We start from the raw sequence: 19,591 nt of genomic DNA on the forward strand, positions 1-19,591 counted from the left end.
ACACACCTGTCCGGTTCCTGCAGACCCCAACACTGACGCCACTGTGACTGACGACCCCAGTCACTGCTGGGAGAAGTCTTTTCCAATTACTGGGAGAGGAGAAGCCCCCCCGCATGACACCGCTAATCCTATTCTGTACGTCTCTTTAGGGTATCAACCGCTTTTAAGTATTCTGGACATATTCGGTTATTAGCTTCATGCTCAGAAGGCATCCTCCTCCTCCAACAATTTACACACTTTGGAGCTTCTGCTCTCTGCGTACAAGACTTGAATGTATGTCCACTCCCAGCACAGTGACTGCAGAACTCGCCTGCGTCACAGTGCCGGGCCACATGGCCATACGCCATACATTTGTAACATTGTGTTGGAGTCCACAATTCCCGGACACGGTGCGAACTCCAATTTAAAAATACTCTAGAACATTTCAACAAGTATCTTCGTATACGTGGTGAGACCTCCACCACTACGTTATATCCTGAGGAATTCCTTGCTTTATTCTTTGCTAGTATTTTTATTTCAGAGAGCACCTGATCCTTATTGTCAAATCCATCTACCAAATTCCTTTCCCATAGTTCGTTATTAAAGGACTCACGATCTACATCCGAACTAACGTCAAAAATAACCAATCTGGGAAGTCGGCGAAGGGGCCTTTCTACCTCCATTCCGAACTTCTGCACTTCAGTGCATTCTTCAATTTTCTTAACGTCCAGCTCAGATGCAGTTTCAATCATGACCCTCTTGTTTCGTATGGGACGGACTGACACCACCTTGACATTAGTTAGAACCGGTGCAACTGGATAACGGAATGTCAATATTGAAGTATTCTACATATAATTATGGAGGTTATCTTCTTATTCATTTGTTAATAGCTAAAGAATATGAGTTTTAGAAAGCCAATATTTATTTAAGAAAATATTTCTCTGTATAATTTATGTAAAAATTGAAAATATACTGCTTTGTATTGCTCTTTTTAAAAAAATTCATTTTCCTTAATTTTGACACTATTATTTCAGACCAGGATATCAAAAAGAGACTCAGTAAACTCTGACTTATGTATATGATTAGAGAACCCAAGATACATGACTTGTGTATATATTCTTACTATCCATTATGCAAACATTGAGTGCAAAAAAAGATGATGGCATTTCAAAAAGTTGGAAAGTGTTAAATATTGAAATAAAGATGAAAGTTTTAAAATTTTAGTGAAAATGGTTTTTGACATGGATCCGGATATCCAAAGAAGCTGCCTGCTTAAAAGAAAATGTATAATCTGATCAGGGATATGCTTTCAGTTTGTTAACAAGGCACTCTTTCACAAACACTTTCAACTAAAGGTTATCCCTGTTAAATTTTATTGTACTAATTTTATTAAGAAGGGGTTCAGATATTTCCTAAAAATTTAACAAGGAGGCACACATGAGCCTGCCAGAGTTCCCCTTCAGCAAACCACTTGATCTGGTAAACAGCATTTACAGATTTATTTTTATATGAGGAAAAAGAATAAAGCAATCTAGGCAACTGACTTTGTATTTGTTCTAAACCTGCCCAATACAAGAAGGTCAAACTTCCCCCACTGCTTCCTCTGACTGAAAAATTACTATCAACAACAAAATAATGTTGATTTTATATGTTTTATTTCAATAAATTTTTATTTAGGAACCCTTTGAGTTTTAATGTGTTATTTGCCATTCATAGGTAAAAACAACTTTGAATTTGGGATAAGTATTGATAATTTATAGCTTTTATGAACCTATCCATGACTGTTATGTGACAATATGTATACCACATAATGATTTCTGTTGTGCTCTGTGGCGTTTTTTTTTTTTTTAATCCTTCAATGCGAAAGTATTTTTTTCTCTAAAGCACATTGGGTGTCACTCCCAAATTGAGCCATATGTATGTTAGCTTCAAGATGCACAGCACCTGTGTTGGGAAATGTACATTGTGTTGTTGGCAAACAACACAATGTACATTTCTCCCCTTAAGTCAACACACTTGGGGAGGGGGTGGACTACGTTGAAAAATAAATCAGTTTTATAGCATTTCTTTTGTGAGAGGCTAGAAACTTTTCAGCCTGCATGCATGTGTGTTATTTTTTTTTTTAAATGGTGTGTAAACAAAATGGATTGCATATGCACCCATAATGTAAGTTTCATAAATTCTCCATGATTCTGCTCCCAATTTTGGGGAGGAATAAAAATATAAAATTTAGAGGTGGCATATACTGTATAACAATACTATATGCAGTACACTAGCAAATTTTTCATTATAACTCCACTCGAGTTTGTTATAATGATGCTTGCCTTTAGTTGGTTTCAGCAGTCTTTTCAAATTAGGTAAGCTATTCACAAGTTGTGGGATCCAGTTTAGACTGAATTTCATTGTAGATGTATTTTGAATATTTCTATGCATATAAAACCTTGATGAAAATCTTATATTTTTGGGTTGTTGAACAGTAGAAATTGGCACTGTAAACATGAGTGGAATACTTAACTTAGGATCAGATTTTAATATCAGAACTTAGAAATCTACAGATATTGTTCTATGTGCTTTCCTTCACTTGAGATTGCATTCTGAAAATGGAGGACTGCGTGCAACACAGTTTCGCGTAGCACCTCATTGGGGATGTTCGTTACATGCTGTTTAATGCTTGCTTTCAAATCGACAAGTGTCTGTATGCTGCCATGGTAAACTCTGTCTTTCAGGTAACCACAGTCAGAAATCACAGGGGTTGAGATCTGATTTTGAAGTATGCTGCATTTTGAATAATCCAGTATCAAATTGACAACAATATTCTGTATTAATTTTCATTTAAAGTGTTCTTCACCGCAATGCCTTGCCATCTATTCATTATCAATACTTTTGTTTGGTTGCAGCAGATACTTGGGCCTATTATAACAGTTGAGATTTAATGTAAAAAGTTCTTATGGTTACTACAGATACAATAGTAATGTCAGATGACAAATGCAAGTATTATTTTAAAGATTTGAGGGCTCTATATATGGGTGTATTTTGGGTATAATTCTCCTTTAGGTTGAAATCAGAAAAAAGCAGATTGTTAGTTCATACTGCTGTGACATTAATATATCCCATATACACTGAGTGATCACTGAATTGTGACCACCTACCTAATACTTCGTAGGTCTTCCTTTTGCCCTCAGTACAGCAGCTATCTGATGTGGTATTGATTCAACAAGATGTTAGAAGTGTTCAGGAGGTATGGCCAACCAAGCTGTGTGTAATGCGGCTAGCAATGCAGGTATGGAGGTGATTCGTGTATCCAGATGCCTGATATGCCTTTCCATAGTGTCCCACAAGTGCTCTATAGGATTGATATCAGGGGAGTTCGGAGGCCAATTGATATGCTAAAAGTCAGTACTGTGTTCCTCAAACCATTCCTGCACAACAAGTGCCCGTGGCTCGGCGCATTATCATCTTGGAAGACACCATCGGCATTTGGGGAACGGTGTAACATAGCGGGGTGTACGCAGTAAGCAAGCAGTTGACGATAGTGGAGACCACTGATATGTTGTTCCACATGCACCAGGGGTCCAAGTTCCCACCAGTGAAACATGTCCTACACCATACAACTGCCTCCACCAGCCTGCACTTTTAATACCATGCATGATGGATCGAGAACCTCATGTTGTTGATGCCAAATCCGTACACGACCATCCACGGTATGGAGTAAATAACGTGACTCATCAGCCCAGCACACCTTCATCCAGTCTTTTAATGTCCAACTTGCATGCTCTTTGCACCAGGCAAGTCTTTTATGCCAATGAACCTTGATTAGGAGAGGATGCCATAGTGGTCGTCTGCTTGTATAGCCCATGTGTGCGACGCATGGTTGTGCCAAACATTGTTCTGTGTTGGCCCATGTTGTATTGGGTAGTCAGCTCTTAAACAGTGCTGCGCCTGTTTGCCTGTATGAGTCATCAGACCCGGCTCTCACCTCTAACATCAACCTTTCGCTGACCTTTGCAGTTTTGCCGGCGGGTCATTGTTTGACCATTTTGATGCCAGTCCTGGTACACTTTAACTACGGCAGCTCTCGAACACTGTACCAGTACAGCCGTTTGGGAAATCAAGGCACCAGCTCGTTGAGCACCCACAATCTGTCCTTTATCAAAGTCCGATAAAACCTTCATTTTGCTCATCACACTCAATTTTACTACCTACTGAACCATTGACATCTTATCTGGGCTACATAGGTCAACTAATTGCCCACTCTCGTTCCTCATGTGGTCAATGGGTCGCATTCAGTTTTTATAGGGGTGGTCATAATTCAGTGATCACTCACTGTATACTGATATAGTGATATTTTAAGTTCTGTATGTATTGTACTTCTTTTCCTTAAAAGAAAGCTTGGTTACTCTAAATATGTTGATGTTTCATTTTTTAAGAGAATTTGTTTTTGAAATATTCGGCTGTTTTGAATTTGAGTGTTGTGACAATGCTATGATAGTAGCTTTGTGTAACTTTGCATGGTGCAGTATAGTCATATTAAAACCAGGTCATGAAACAAAGATTTTAAATAAACACAATTGAACTGAACAGAACTTGGGGGTGGGGATAATTTACTCACTGTAGCATATGACACATCAATTAGTTGTCATTAATATGGAAAAAAGATTTGTGATTGCACTTCCAGAGCATTCCAGCTAAAACCAGATCTCTTTAAAGTCGTCTGCTTTTTAATTTCTAAAAGTTAAGTATTGTGTGTAGCTTTCATTTCAAAGTCAGCATAGTACACCTGCCTGACCGAATCTGTAATGTTCTGCCTTTGTTTCTGTGAATGTGGATTCTGTGTACCAGTTGGTTATAAAATTTTTACCACCTATTCAGGAGACCCTAGTGTCAAAACAGTTAGAGATAGCGCTGTAAAAATCGGTGGGTATGTCATTTAGGTTATGGGGAAGTGATTTGTAGAAGGGAAAAAAGTTAGTTCAAATATCTGCCACCAGGGGATAAATTGGCATTGTAAACATCAGATGGAATACTTAACTTAGGAGGATTAGAATTTAATATCAGAACTTAGAAATCTACAGATTTTGTTCTGTGCTTTCCTCTACTTGAGATGACATTCTGAAAATGGAGGACTCTGGGCTACAGTTGCATAGCATCTCATTGGGGATGATGGCTACATGCTGTTTAATGCTTGCTTTCAAATCAACAAGCATCTGTATGCTGCCACGGTAAACCAGGTAACCCCATAGTCAGAAATCACAAGGATTGAGATCTGGTGATTGGCTGACCAGAACTGCAGAAAGTCTACAGAAATGATGCGATCATTTCCAAATGTTGAACGGAGCAGTTCCTTCACTTGTTGATTAACATGGGGAGGGGCACCATCTTGCATGAACACTATGGTTTCCAAGCATTGCCTTTCTTGTAGAGTGGGAATAACGAGATCTCTTAGAAGAGCGCAGTACCGTGCACTAGTTACCCTACACCTTACGGGGCCATGAGGTGTAGACTCTTCAGAGAAAAATGGTCCGATTATAAAATCTGCTATGAATGCACACCATACTGTAACGATATGTAGTGGTCTTTCATGCACAGCAGATGGACAAGAAGTTCTCCAAATTTGGCAGTTTTGTGCATTTACAGCCCCATGAAGAGTGAAACATGCCTCATCAGACCACAAGATCATTTGAGCCCATGTATCATCAAGTTCCATACAAGCCAGGAATCATAGAGCAAAGTCTATTTGTTGTTGCTGATCACAAGACTTTAGTTCTTGCACTACATGAATCATATTCAGGCCTTGAATGGGTTCAGCACGCTGAATTCTGATGGGATCCTTCCACTTGTTCAGATTACGAACCCAAGGGGGCATAAATTCAAATTAAGAAAGGACAGATGTAGAATAGATGTGCGGAAATTTGCCTTTAGCCAGCGAGTGGTTAATTGCTGGAACAAACTTCCATCTGTCGTTGTGGAAGTTGATAGGTTGGATAAATTTAAGGAGGAACTGGACAGGCATTTGGAGGGAATGGTGTGATTTTTTTTTTTTTTTTTTGGCTGATGCTGCATAAGCTCATACATTTGCTTTCTTGCATCACATGCCACTACTACTACTACTACTACATATACAGGAACCAGCATAAAATTATTTGAAGCACTTTGTGTACAGTAGGCCAAGGAAGGTTCAAGTCTCTTCACACACCTCAGCCACTACTGACTGGTAGTGTTTCGCATTCTGATCTGGAGGCCATTGCAACCCCCACTTCATCCTCCACCTCTGTTCCAATACTTGGTCGCCCCCTGCTTGTAATTACACCTAACTCCCCGGTCGCTTCAAATTTTTTTATTAATTTTTGAAGCCCCACTGATGTCAAAGGTCCTTTTCGTAAACCTTTAAGTTTCCGATGTTCATGTAGTGCTGCATTAGTGTTACTATTATTCTGCATTAGTGTTACTATTATTTTGGTAGAACGATTTTACTAAAAGAGCCCGTTCCTTTTTTGTAAGAGCCATAATGGTTATTGACGGTGGCGTTGGCCTTTCTGCTTTTATCTAACAGGATGTCATTTGCATAAGCAGCATGTCTTGAAGTAAATGACAACTTTTACATATGTGCAGCGCAGTTTTTCCCTGGTGGCGGAAATTTTAACTAATTTTTTTTTCTTCTACAAATCGCCTTCCCCATATCTTAAATGACATACCCACTAACTCTAACCGTTTTGACACTAGTGTCTCCTGAATAGGGAAACTTGTTTTATAACCACCTGGTACATAAGCGTGATTATATTTATTGATTCCACATTTATGTATGTATGGTACCTCAACTCGTATGCCATACTGTTGAAAGCCCAAAATAAAATAAAATAAATCACAGCAATGAAAAAAATCATAAAACTGTTAAAGGTTGCAAGGGTAATTCAAATATGATTGAGAATTTTTTAATAATATTTTCTTGACATTGCACATCAATAATACAAATATTGTTACTTTTTGAGAATTTTTTTTTATCTAAACTTGCTTTATCTAAACATTTTTTGTATTTTTGCTAGCTTCCAAGTGTTGTTTTTTGAAGAGGCTTTGTAGTTGTTCAGTAGTTTTTGTTCTAGCAAAAGAAATTTAGGTACCCAACATGCACAGATTTTTAAATTCTCATGGATAATTTTCTCCACACTGCTTATATTGATGTTCACAGCATAAGCAATACCCATAGTATATTCTGTTCATTTTGAATAATTTTTTTAATGCCCTCAGAATTCACAGGCATTCTTGTTCACCAAGCGTGGAATTCATTCGCTGCATTTCCTTGGCAAGGCCTTGCACTGCTTATGCATTATCACTCTGATTCATTGCCATACTGAGCTTCGTAAAAAAAAATAATAAAAAATCCCAATTTTGCATTTTCGTTCAACAAAAATTTTATAACAGTAGCCTGTGCAGCCGACTTGGTATTAGCCTTGCAATCATGATGCTGGAGTATTGATTAAACTAGTTTTGCATGACTACTACAGATAGTGGTTACTCCTCTGTTCAATGATGTCACCATTCCTTTATAAGATGATAATAAAAGTAAATTCGATTCATATATAAAATTTGGGTATTTTTGCAAAAATCATGGTGAACAAAAATAGATATTGTTTTTGGATTCAACATACAATACTGTAAAACACTATTAATAATGAATTTAAAAGCTTCAAAACCATAATGTATCTTCAGAATATGCAGTTATTACATAGTTTTCTCTACACCCACTGGGTATAACAGCTTTGTTATACCCAGCGGTGATGATGTTATTGGGAGATTGTATCAACTCATGTCATCTGCTTGAAGAATATGAAAATATTTGTTTAACTTTTCTACTAATTTCTGAATAATAGCAAAGTTAAGCAATGTGATCGATGTTGTCTGTGCACTGTCTTTTCAGTTTCAGCTGTACTGTTATTTGTTGAAGGTGGAGAGAATTGATTATCTCAATGAAAGTCCAAATTATATCAACAAGGATATTTGCTGATGTAATTATAACTTCAACTTTGGTAATTTATGTATTTTACGCTGTTGAATTTGAGTGCTGTGTGCTCTAAAAGGGACATGTTAAAATGTAAGAAAATTATTATTGCTTAATTACTGAGTCATTCTGATTTTCATTATTATCTGCTATGAAACCACCATATTTACATCTGTATTTACAGCTTTTTACTTAAAAAGAAAACTGAATTACTGTCCTTGTTAATATTTGTAGTATAATATCTTTACTTTGTTATAATTTTGATTTAAGATAGTAAGTAGATGAGAAGTAGATAATAAGTAGCTGTCATGTGAGAATGAAGAATTTTTTCAAATAATTAATTAGAAATGTGATCTTTTTACAGATATATTTCAAACCCTTATTTAATCAATGGAACAAAATTCGATCTTCGTGTATATGTGTTAGTTACGAGTTTTGATCCGTTACGAATTTATATTTTTGATGATGGTCTTGTTCGCTTTGCATCTGTAAAGTAAGTAATTAATTTTAATGTATAATCATTCTTGAAAATTTTATTCTTTAATAAAAAGAATTTAAAATTGAGATTTTTTTTCCCTTTATGATTTAATTGATTTCTCTTCACCCCCATCAACCTGAATCAATTTAAACTGCTTCTGCTGTGTCAAATGACATATCAACAGTTCAAGCTACATTTCAAATCTGCTTGGAGCAAAAATTTGATTTAAAAAAAAAAAAAGGAAAAAAAAAAGCAAATAGGATTTTCACTTTCTAAGGCCTTTAAAAAGAGCCCTTAGAACCCAAATTGGAATTATTCATTTTGTTGCTGTTATTAAAAAAAAAATCTTTTATGGGATTTTTTCCACTTTGTGACAGGTACTGATACCTGTCATATAGAGTGGTTGTTTGTTGTTGTTTGTTTGTTATTTGGTTTTTAGGAGCATTAGCAACTAAGGCCATATTGCTCCGGGAATATGCGGTGGTCATTCCCTGACCTTTCCACATCCTCCGTATTTGGTGGTGACGGGCTCGAACCCCGGTCTAATCAAGAAGCGTGTGTTATGCACTGCTGCTCCTTCCCACCTGGCTACGGAGGCGCCAATATATAGAGTGGAAAAAATTCCAAAAAGAATACATGGGGTGGGTGGTTGTCCAGTATGGTCTGGTTACTATTATTATTATTGTTATTACTGTTGGTTAAGGAACCCTAATACTATCCTACAGGTATGGCACACTATGGCCATAGTTGCCGATGCACCCAATAAATCCTGAAACAAACAAACAATTCTACAGGTATTTAGGATTGTGGCTTTCGGGAGTTTCATGTAAGTGTGCTCTGGGAGGCCTATCGTTGCTAGGTTCTTATGAAAGCTCTTTGGCACTATGCCGGTGGTTGATACTGTGATTGGGATGGTCATTACTTGTTCCATATGCTACATTACATTGACTTCCTGGCTTCAGTCTGTGTACTTCCTGATCTTTTCCTCATAGGATTTCTTGAGGTTGCAGGTGTTGGGCACCACTATGTTGATCAGGTAGGGTAGTCTTTTCCTTCTTGTCGATAAGGGTTTTGTCTAGTCTGTTGTGCAGAATCATCTTGTTGGTTATTATGGCACAGTTCCAGTATAGTTTGTGAGTAGAGGGCTCTAGTATGGCCTGAGGTTCATACTTGTAATGTGGTATACTTTCTTTGATCAGCTTGTATATTTGTACTAGCTTCTGGTGTATTATCCTGGTGACCTGGTTGTCTCTGCGAGTACTCCATCTGGTTGATCCGCTAAATCTCGCATTGATGTACTGGATTGTTTCTAGGGTCAGATGGCATCATTGACACGTGTGTCATCTGTCACTTTGGGGCCCCTTGGTGATGTATTTCCTGTAGGTGTTGACCACCTGGAATGTCTTGAATTGTGAGCGTGAATCCTTCATTCTCTGGGAAGAGCTTCCATTCGTGAGCCATGCATTGGAAGCCATCTTATTTATATAGTCTTGATGGAGGTCGTTGTAGTGTCTGCCACAGAGTGCCTCTTTGTTTCTTCTGTCTGTGTGAGTGTATTCTCCTTGTTAAGATTGAGTGTTGTGTGCCATCTGCCTATCTTTCTTATTGCTTGGTAGATTGGTGCTGTGTTTTCCTGGAAGTAATACAGCAGGTTTTTAATTGCATTCTTGTCATGTTCAGTGAAGTCAGTCAGTCCTTTCCCGCCTTCTTTTCGGGTGGTATTGGCAGCTCTTGATCATCATTATCCTGGTCGATCTCATAATCTCCTACTCTTGGTGTTGGTCCAGTTTGTTATCCCGAAGGAGTACATTAATACTGGGATTAGTTAAGTGTTTATGGTTGTGAACATGTTCTGGCCATCAACTTTGATTTTAGCAGGCTTCTAAATCATGGATGGCATTTCTCAGTCAGGTAGGCCTTGATCTTGTGTTCTAATTGCCAGCATTATCCCTAGCATTATGGATATGCCAGCATTATCCCTAAATATTTGTAGGTCTCTTCCTCTGTTATGGCTTCAATCTCTTCATTGGTCTTCACCTGGTAGTTTCAGCCAACTGGATGTCCTTGATGCAATCAATGTCTTGCATTTGTTTAGTCCAGATTGCATCCTGATATCAATGCTGTACTTTTTGGTGATCCAGATTAGCTGTTGGAGTTAATTATTGGTTCCGGCATAGAGTTTGTCATCCATTTATATCAGGTGAGTGAGAGAGAGAGAGATAGATAGAGAGAGAAGGGGGGGGGGTGTACAGGCTTTTCTTCCTTTTAGGGTAGCAGCAGTAGTAGTAGTAGTAGTCGCATGTGATGCAAGAAAGCAAGTGTATGATCTTATGCAGCATCAGCCAAAAAAAAAAAAAAAAAAAAAAAAAAAATTCACACAACCATTCCCTCTAAACGTTTGTCCGTAAATCAAGGCTTGATTGTATGAAAGAAATTGCCCTTTTACAGCAACTTGATCATCCTAATGTGATCAAATACTTGGCATCATTCATTGAAGACAATGAATTAAACATTGTTCTAGAGTTGGCTGATGCTGGTGATCTGTCACGCATGATTAAGCATTTCAAGAGACAACAGCGACTTATACCTGAAAGGACAATTTGGAAATATTTTGTACAGGTTTGCAGTGGTCTCGAACATATGCACTCAAAACGAATTATGCACAGAGATATAAAGCCAGCTAATGTGTTTGTAACAGCTAAAGGTGATGCAAAGCTTGGTGATTTAGGTCTAGGAAGATTTTTCAGCTCTAAAACATTCGCAGCTCATTTCCTTGTTGGAACTCCTTATAATATATCACCTGAATGTCTTCACGAACATGGTTATGACTTTGCTTCTGATATCTGGTCCTTGGGATGTCTTTTGTATGAGCAGATAATCTCATGTAAGATTATCTGCTCATACAAAATCTATGGATTATCTGCTCTTTCTATATAACAGAATCTTTATTGAAGGGCAGTTTCCGGATTCCTGGCGCAAGGCAATCGTTCTTGCCCTTGCTAAGCCAGGAAAGGATCCAAAAGTCACCCAATTATCGTCCTATTGCTCTGACTAGCTGTCTGTGCAAAATCCTGGAGAGAATGGTTAATTCTCGTTTAATATGGTACTTAGAATCAAATGACCTTCTCTCCAATATCCAGTGCGGCTTCCGAAGGAACCGGTCCACTTTGGACCATCTTATTAGACTGGAAACATCTATCCGGGATGCTTTCCTAAAATGCGAACACTTGGTGTCGGTGTTCTTTGACATGGAGAAAGCGTATGACACAACTTGGAGATTTGGCATCTTAAAAGATCTGCATAGCCTTGGCCTTAGGGGACAACTCCCCATTTTTATTAAAAACTTTTTAGCCAATCAGTCTTTCCAAGTTCGTGTGGGATCCTCACTCTCTCGTTCCTTCAGCCAAGAGGAGGGAATACCACAAGGATCAGTATTAAGTGTCACGCTTTTTGCCATCAAAGTAAATTCCATCACAGAACAGCTTCCTCCAACTGTAAATAGTGCCCTCTATGTTGATGACTTTAGCATATTTTGTCAGTCATGCAACATGAGGGTTATTGAAAGACAACTGCAGAAAGCTATTGATCGCCTCAACTCCTGGGCTCTTGCTAATGGCTTCAGGTTCTCGCCGGAGAAGACCGTTTGCGTACACTTTTGTCGTAAGCGTAATCTTCATCCTGAACCTGAATTAAAGCTCGGACAAAATGCAATTCCAGTAGCAGCGGACACAAAATTCTTGGGACTCGTATTCGATAAGAAGCTGACCTTTCTGGATCACATCCGTCAACTGCGCACAAAGTGCACAAGAGGGCTGAATATTCTGCGCTCTCTTTCCTCAACATCTTGGGGTGCGGATCGATGCACCCTACTACGCATCTATCGTGCACTTGTACGATCCAGACTAGATTACGGGTCCCTGGTATACAATTCAGCCAGAGACAGTGTACTTTGATGGCTGGATCCTGTCCATCATCAGGCTCTCCGTATCGCTATTGGAGCATTTCGAACATCTCCTGTCCAGAGCTTATACGTTGAAGCAAACGAACCACCGTTATCACTTCGACGTAAGCAGTTGTCTCTAAAGTACGCCTTAAAACTGAAATCCCTGCCAGATCATCCTACGTGACCATTCGTTTTTGAGCCACGATGGGAAAATTTGTACAACACCCGTAAGACTGCCAATCGTCCTTTTGGTATTCGTCTCCAAGAGCTACTCAAAGAACTTAATATTAAGGTATACAAGGTTGCCCAAACACCAAAGCAACCCCTTCCACCCTGGCATGCTCATGTTCCAACATGTGACTTCTCCCTTAGAAATTGGGGAAAGTCGGACACTCCGTCATCTGTCTACCTGCGGCTTTATTCAGCACACCGAGCTGAACACTCCGACTTCGCGCCAGTTTACACAGACGGTTCGAAGTCGGAATCATATGTGGGATCTGCCGCTGTCTTTACAGACAGCACTACATCGGAGCAGATTCCTTCTGAATGTAGCATATTTACTGCAGAGCTGCACGCTATTGAGTTAGCCTTGATCACATTAGTAAATGCCAATACCAACGGTTCATTTTATACTCTGATTCTCTAAGCGTTTTACAGGCTTTAATAACTGTGAGATATAATTCTCATCCAGTTCTGTCTAGCATTCAGCAGAAGATTCACTTCCTCCGTGAACGTGAATATGATATCCTCTTCTGCTAGATTCCTAGCCACGTTGGGATTAGTGGAAATGATTTGGCTGACACCGCAGCCAAATCAGCAATTCCCAGTAATAATCGCTGCCTGTTAGTCCCCTATACAGACTACAGGCAAATAATACACGAGAAAATACACTCCCAACGGCAGGATTCGTGGAATAGACAGACTGCGAATAAATTATATCATATAAAGCCTGTAATTAAACTGTGCAAGTATAGTCTGCGCAGGAATCGTAAGGAGGAAGTTGTTCTTGCCCAGACCCGCATAGGACATAGTCATTTGACTCATTCGTTTTTGCTGAGGGCTGATGACCCTCCAATGTGTGAGTCCTGTGGCATAATTTTAACAATAAGACACATTTTAGTTGACTGTTCAGATTTTAGCAATATCCATTTTACTGCTTTTAACCATCTGACTGAGCCGTATACACTCAGTCAGATTTTATGCGACAATGACAATGTGTCTGCTGTTTTTAGCTTTTTTAAATCAATAAAGGTTTTTACTCATATTTAAAATTTTTACGTTATTGTTATTTCTTTTATTGATATACTTTTTATTATATATCTGGACATGGTGGCCTAACTACTTAGGTCACTGAGAGAATAAATTTTTATATATTACCTGGTCTTGGTGCATTATAGCCTTAGATGCTAATGCACCAATAAAATCCAGATCAAATCAAATCAAACCTTTTATCCATTGTAGCAACTTACCCTTAATACCATTCTGCTCCAATTTGTACTGTAGTCTTCCATGCGCAACAGTGTCAAAAGCTTTCCTGAAATCCATGTATATGATATTTGGGACTTGGGTGTTACGATACGGTCAGACATGAAATTCTCTGAGCATTGTAAACAGGTTGCAAGGAAGGCCCATGGTGTCCTATCAATGATCTATCGAACTTTTGCAAGTAGAGAAAGGGACGTGATAATCCCATTATATAAGGCTTATGTTAGACCACACTTGGAATACTGTGTTCAAGTATGGAGACCGCACCTGAAGAAAGACATCGAGCTTCTTGAAAGGGTGCAAAGAAGGGTAACTCGCCTGGTGAGATCGGCAAAAGGGCGTCCTTATGAAGAAAGACTTCGAATATGTGGGTTGCAGAGTTTGGAAACTAGACACCTTAGAGGAGATTTGATTGAGGTGTTTAAGGCTCTGAGAGGCATCAGTAAAATGAATGAGGACAAAATTTTCAAGATTATAAATGATGCTAGAACTAGGGGACATAAATTCAAGTTACGGGGGGAAATGTTTAGATTGGATTGCAGGAAGTTCTATTTTAGCCAGCGAGTTATAAATTACTGGAATAAGTTGCCTTCATGGGTGGTAGAGGCCGACAGTTTGGGGAAATTCAAAGGTCATCTGGATAGTACTTTCGGGTAAGGGAAGCACATAGGATGATAGGTTTAATTTCCTTTTTATTTATTTTTTATTTTATTAATTATTATTATTTAGTTATTTATTTTTATTTTTTTGTTTTTATCATTGTTTTGTTCGGATTTATTTTTTTTAATTTTTTTTTTTTTTTTTTTTTTTTTTTTTTGGCTGGTGCAGCATAAGCCATAGGCTTTCTTGCACCATGCGGCCGTTACTAATACTAATACTAATATCAAAATAATTTTTTGCATCCAGTTCCTTTGTAACCACATCATAATATCCAAACAAATTTATCAGACAAGACTTTCCTTTAACAAACCCATGCTGTGTCTGAATTATTGCTGCAGTCTTGTCTAGATGATCCTGCAATGCATCTTTAACCAGTGACTCCATTATTTTACCCGGAACAGAAGTTAAACTAACTGGTCTGTAATTACTTGTGTCACCTTTCGATCCCCCATTTGTGAATTAGGGGTACATTTGCACATCTCCAGTCCTTGGAGACCTCCCCCGAGTCCAAGGATGCTCTCATAATTATGGCTAAGGGTTTGCGTACTTCCTTTGCCGCCTCCTTTAATATAACTGGATAGATCCCATCCACCCCAAAAGCCTTTCTTATGTTTAACTTCAACAATTTCTCCTCCACTTTGCTCTCAGTTATTACAAAATCATTAAGCACCCTGCTACAATTTGATAACCTTCTGGCGTTTTCAATCCTTAGTAACTCCTCATGTGTGAAAGTAGATGCAAAATACTCATTGAGTTTGTTTGCTATCTGAGCAGGATCATCAACAGTCGAACCATCGATATCAAGTGGACCAATCATATTCATCCCCTTCCTTTTAGAGTTTATATAAGCAAAGAAATCCTTGCTGTTTTTCTTAGCATCCTTTGCCAAAGATTTCTCGTAATCTGGCTTTGCCTGCGTAACCTCCTTTGTGACTTTATTATAGGCTTCTGTGCCGGCTGATAATTTATATGCATCCCATACATTTTTCTTCTCTGACACGAGTCGCATTAGTTCATTTGACAACCATTTAGGCCTAAACCTTGAACAATATTTCTTTATAGGTATGAAACTTTTAGTAGCTTCCAAAATTAATTCCTTGAATGCTTCCCACTTAGAATTTGCTGTTGGTAACATCATCAGTTGATTCCACTGTACAGAATTTAAAAACTGTCTAAGACCACTGTAGTCACCTTTACGGAAGCAAAAACTCTTTCCTTTACCCCTGATGGTAATCATAAATTTAAGTAAATTCCACATCAGTACACTGTGTTCACTGCTGATAACCAGATCAAGCGTATTGATCTGGTTATCAGCAGTGAACACAGTGTACTCTCTCTGGTTGCCTCTCAAACATGCTGCTGCAGAAAACAATCATCCAATAAATCCACAAAAGTCTTATTAGTGTGCAAGTGACCAACCCAGAAGTTCCAGTCAATATCTGGGAAGTTAAAATCCCCCATTATAAGACATTCTGATTTGCTAGTCTACTCTATTTCTCTGTACAATTGTTCATTGTACTCATTCGAGTCATTAGGCCTATAACACACTCCTACTCTTATTTTTGCTTTCGCAGTGCTTATGTCACACCAAAGTGACTTGACAGTGAACTGTCCATCTATATCAGCTGGATGCACTTCTTTTGATTTTATGTTTTTCTTAATTAACAGCATAACTCCTCCTCCCTTATTATCCTGTCTATCCTTTCTGTACATATTGTTCTTCCCAAATTCCAATTTTGCACTGCTTATGTCTGTGTGACACCACATCTCTGATATTCCAACAATATCTGCCTTTGACGTCTTCACCAACACCTCAAATTCATAAAATTTATTTACTATACTTCTAGCATTGGTATACATGCAACTGTACATGCGCCTATTCTTATTCTTAGTTACCCTAACACATCCCATATACCCACCTGTTTCAAGATGACTGCCCTCAGTCCCTGAAACCTCCAACCCTCCCCCCACTCCAGACCGCTGCTTATTCTAATAGAAGTAGTGCAAGAATCACCTTCACCTCTTCCTGCAATTATTTTTAGTCTGAATCCACCCAAGCTAGCAGTTTTCTAACCCACTTAACACTGCCTCGATAGCATCAGCAGATATTCTTGCGCCCTTTCTATTTAAGTGTATCCCATTCCTGTAAATGCAGTTTCTCCTGTCAACAAGCACAGACCACACTGAAAAAAATTCTACCCCTTGAGCCTTGCACATTCCCTCCAGAGCCGAATTGATTGACAAGGCTCTCATCATGTCTGGGCAGAATTGCAGACACTTTCAAATTTAACCCTAATGCACGACTTTTTTGCAACATTGACCTGTTCTTATTAAGTAATTCTGCAGATCTCCTACTCTTAATATCATTGGTGCCAACGTATACAACAATATCACCCTTTGTGCCCTTAAAAGATGATATATGCTTCACAACATCATTAGCTTTTGCACCTGGCAGATCTATCCTTTTTACACAATATATTCCCCATCTCCCTGACAATAGAGTCACCAACATTAACTAGTTCCTTTGGGACCAGCGCATTCTGCCATGGAGATTGCCACTCTGTTGCCTGATATCCAGGAGTGAGCTCTGATTTGAGTTGGGCAGCTGTGAGGGCTTGACGGACCCCTCATATTAATTTCTTCGAGGGCATCTACCCTACACCTCAAGCTCTCATAGATGCCCATTAGAAAGCTGAGTTGACGCCTAATTTCTATACATACTCTGCACCTGGCACATGCAAAGACATCCCCCTTGGCTAGATCGTGGTCTGTTCCAGAGAGTTCAGCAAACATTTCACGTTACACATTTTTTTAGGCTGTGATGCATTGGAGAATGCCCCCTCCCCCTCAGTTCTCCCCTGAATCACAGCACTCCTGCCACTTTGTGCCCGTTGCTTTGCTGCTCTAGTCTGGGGCATGATGTTTTAAATTAATAAGATAAATAAATTTAATTAATTAATTGTCAATACTATATCTAATAGAATCCTAAATGCATTGATGCATATTACGCTACATATTTTTACGTTAGAGCTACCTAGTTACCACATTTAAAAATTTGAATTCCCTACCACTCTACAAAAACAATGGCTGCAAGATTCGAACGTAACAACAGTTTTACGTATATTAAATAGTAATCAACAAAAACTTATCTAAATTAAAAATAAAAATAACCAGTGTAACTAGAACTATAAGGCTTCTTATAAAGTACAATATAAAATAACAATTAGGTATATAAAACAGCAAACACTTATTGCTTTTGCACAGCTGTAATTTTTAAAGAGAGTCAGTGCCCTCTTTCAATATTTGCTGTTATTGAGCATAGTGGACAGTGAGTTGAATGCTGCTAGACACGGGGCGCCTCCGTAGCCAGGTGGGAAGGAGCAGCAGTGCATAGCACATGCTTCTTGATTAGACCGGGGTTCGAGCCCATCACCACCAAATACAGAGGATGTGGAAAGGTCAGGGAATGACCACCGCATATCCCGGAGCAATATGGCCTTAGTTGCTAATGCTCCTAAAAACCAAATAACTAACTAAATAACTAACTAGCTGCTAGACACGGGGGGGGGGAATCAAATCAAGCTAGACAGAATCATAGCGGGCTTGGGGGATCGTACTAGTCGTGATGTTCTTGAACTTTGATGATGGTAGATCTTCATTTCACCATGGTTGCTTCTAGGAAGTGTCAATGTTGTTATTATAGTTTATTCATTGCCTGAAAACTATTTGCAGTTCTCTTTTTTAGGCATGGTTGGTAGAACTGTGTTCTGAAAGTATTGTGAACTAACTGACTAAGGGATTCTACAAGCCTTTTGGGGATAAACGTTTTCAAGGATATTTCCTGATATAATTCAAGAGTTCAAGGGAACTACTAGTGAAGGGCAGATATGCTTTTTCTTGGTGGTATGGATCACCAAGAAAACAATTTCAAATGGTTGTAAGTTAACACACTTGCAACCATCTGAAAGATTCTTGTGCGAAGCCACGTATGCAAATGAGTGTTCTGACATTGGAAGGGTGTATGGAGGATAATGATATTTCAAATGAATGTGAAGCACAAGCTAGGGCAACAAACTTAAAACACTTTAAGGTGCTCAATAGAATAGTGAACAGGACATAAATATATGAAATGCAGTTATCGATTTTTTTCTAAAAAAATGAGAGTTTTTAAAACTCAGGTCAGCTAACACTTGCATAATTGGACTAACAGAAGCTTAGTCACTCAGAAATAGGGAACAATGAGTTTGCTATGCCATGTACAGTTTATTTAGTGTTAATATTAGCAAAATAATGCAGAGAAGAGTTTTTTACCAATTTAATTTGCTCATACCTTCTGTAAATGTAAGGTTCTATTCTGAGTAATAGTAATCCTAAATTGTTTTATTACTTGGGAAGGAACAAACTTAGCATTAGTTTATAATGGAAAAGATATAGAAATAATTGTGCTGTTTGAAATGAATTTTTCTTACCAATGTAGACAAGCATATTCAGGAGACAGTGTATGTTGTTTTATTTTGTGTATATAAGAAGATTGCTAGTAGAAACAGAGGTAATTATTAGCATTAGCAGAGGCATATGATGCAAGAAAGCAAGCAAGCTTATACAGCCATCCATTTTCTCCAAACGTTTGTCAACTTCTTCATTGAATTTATTTAAGCCATTTACTTCCACGACTACAAATGGAAATTTGCTCCAACAGTCAACTACCCACTGGCTAAAGGCAAATTTCTGGAAATCTCTTCGACAACTGTCTTTCCTCAATTTGAATTTATGCCATCTCAGGTTTGTAATCTGAGCAAGAGGAATAATCCCATCAGCTTAAATGGATTGAGCCTGCCCAATCCATTCAAGGCCTTATACACCTCAATCAGATCACCTTGCAGGTGCCTAGTCTCCAGATGCTGCAATTTGCAGAACTTGAGCCTTTCTTCGTAAGCGCACCCTTTTGTTCCTCTCACCAATCTTGTTTCCCTTCTCTGTACTCGTTCTAGCAACTCTATATCCTTGCTAAAATGACGCCTCCAGATCTGTGCGCAGCACTCGAGGAGTGGCC

The 19,591-nt window shown here is 38.6% G+C and overlaps 1 protein-coding gene across 1 annotated transcript in view; it reads left to right on the top strand.

The window, feature by feature from the left end:
* The window catches only part of LOC150090683 (tubulin monoglutamylase TTLL4-like), a 188,119-nt gene that overhangs the window by 109,400 nt on the left and 59,128 nt on the right, over nucleotides 1-19,591 (top strand). Inside the window, exon 7 of the mRNA XM_090368609.1 lies at nucleotides 8,337-8,465. Within this exon, the coding sequence (XP_090224735.1) occupies nucleotides 8,337-8,465 (129 nt within the window). The remainder of the gene's footprint in view (nucleotides 1-8,336; nucleotides 8,466-19,591) is intronic.

This window comes from Mastigoproctus giganteus, chromosome 1 (assembly GCF_048544385.1).
Source record: "Mastigoproctus giganteus isolate SK-2022 chromosome 1, ASM4854438v1, whole genome shotgun sequence".
Classification (NCBI taxonomy): Eukaryota; Metazoa; Arthropoda; class Arachnida; order Uropygi; family Thelyphonidae; genus Mastigoproctus; species Mastigoproctus giganteus.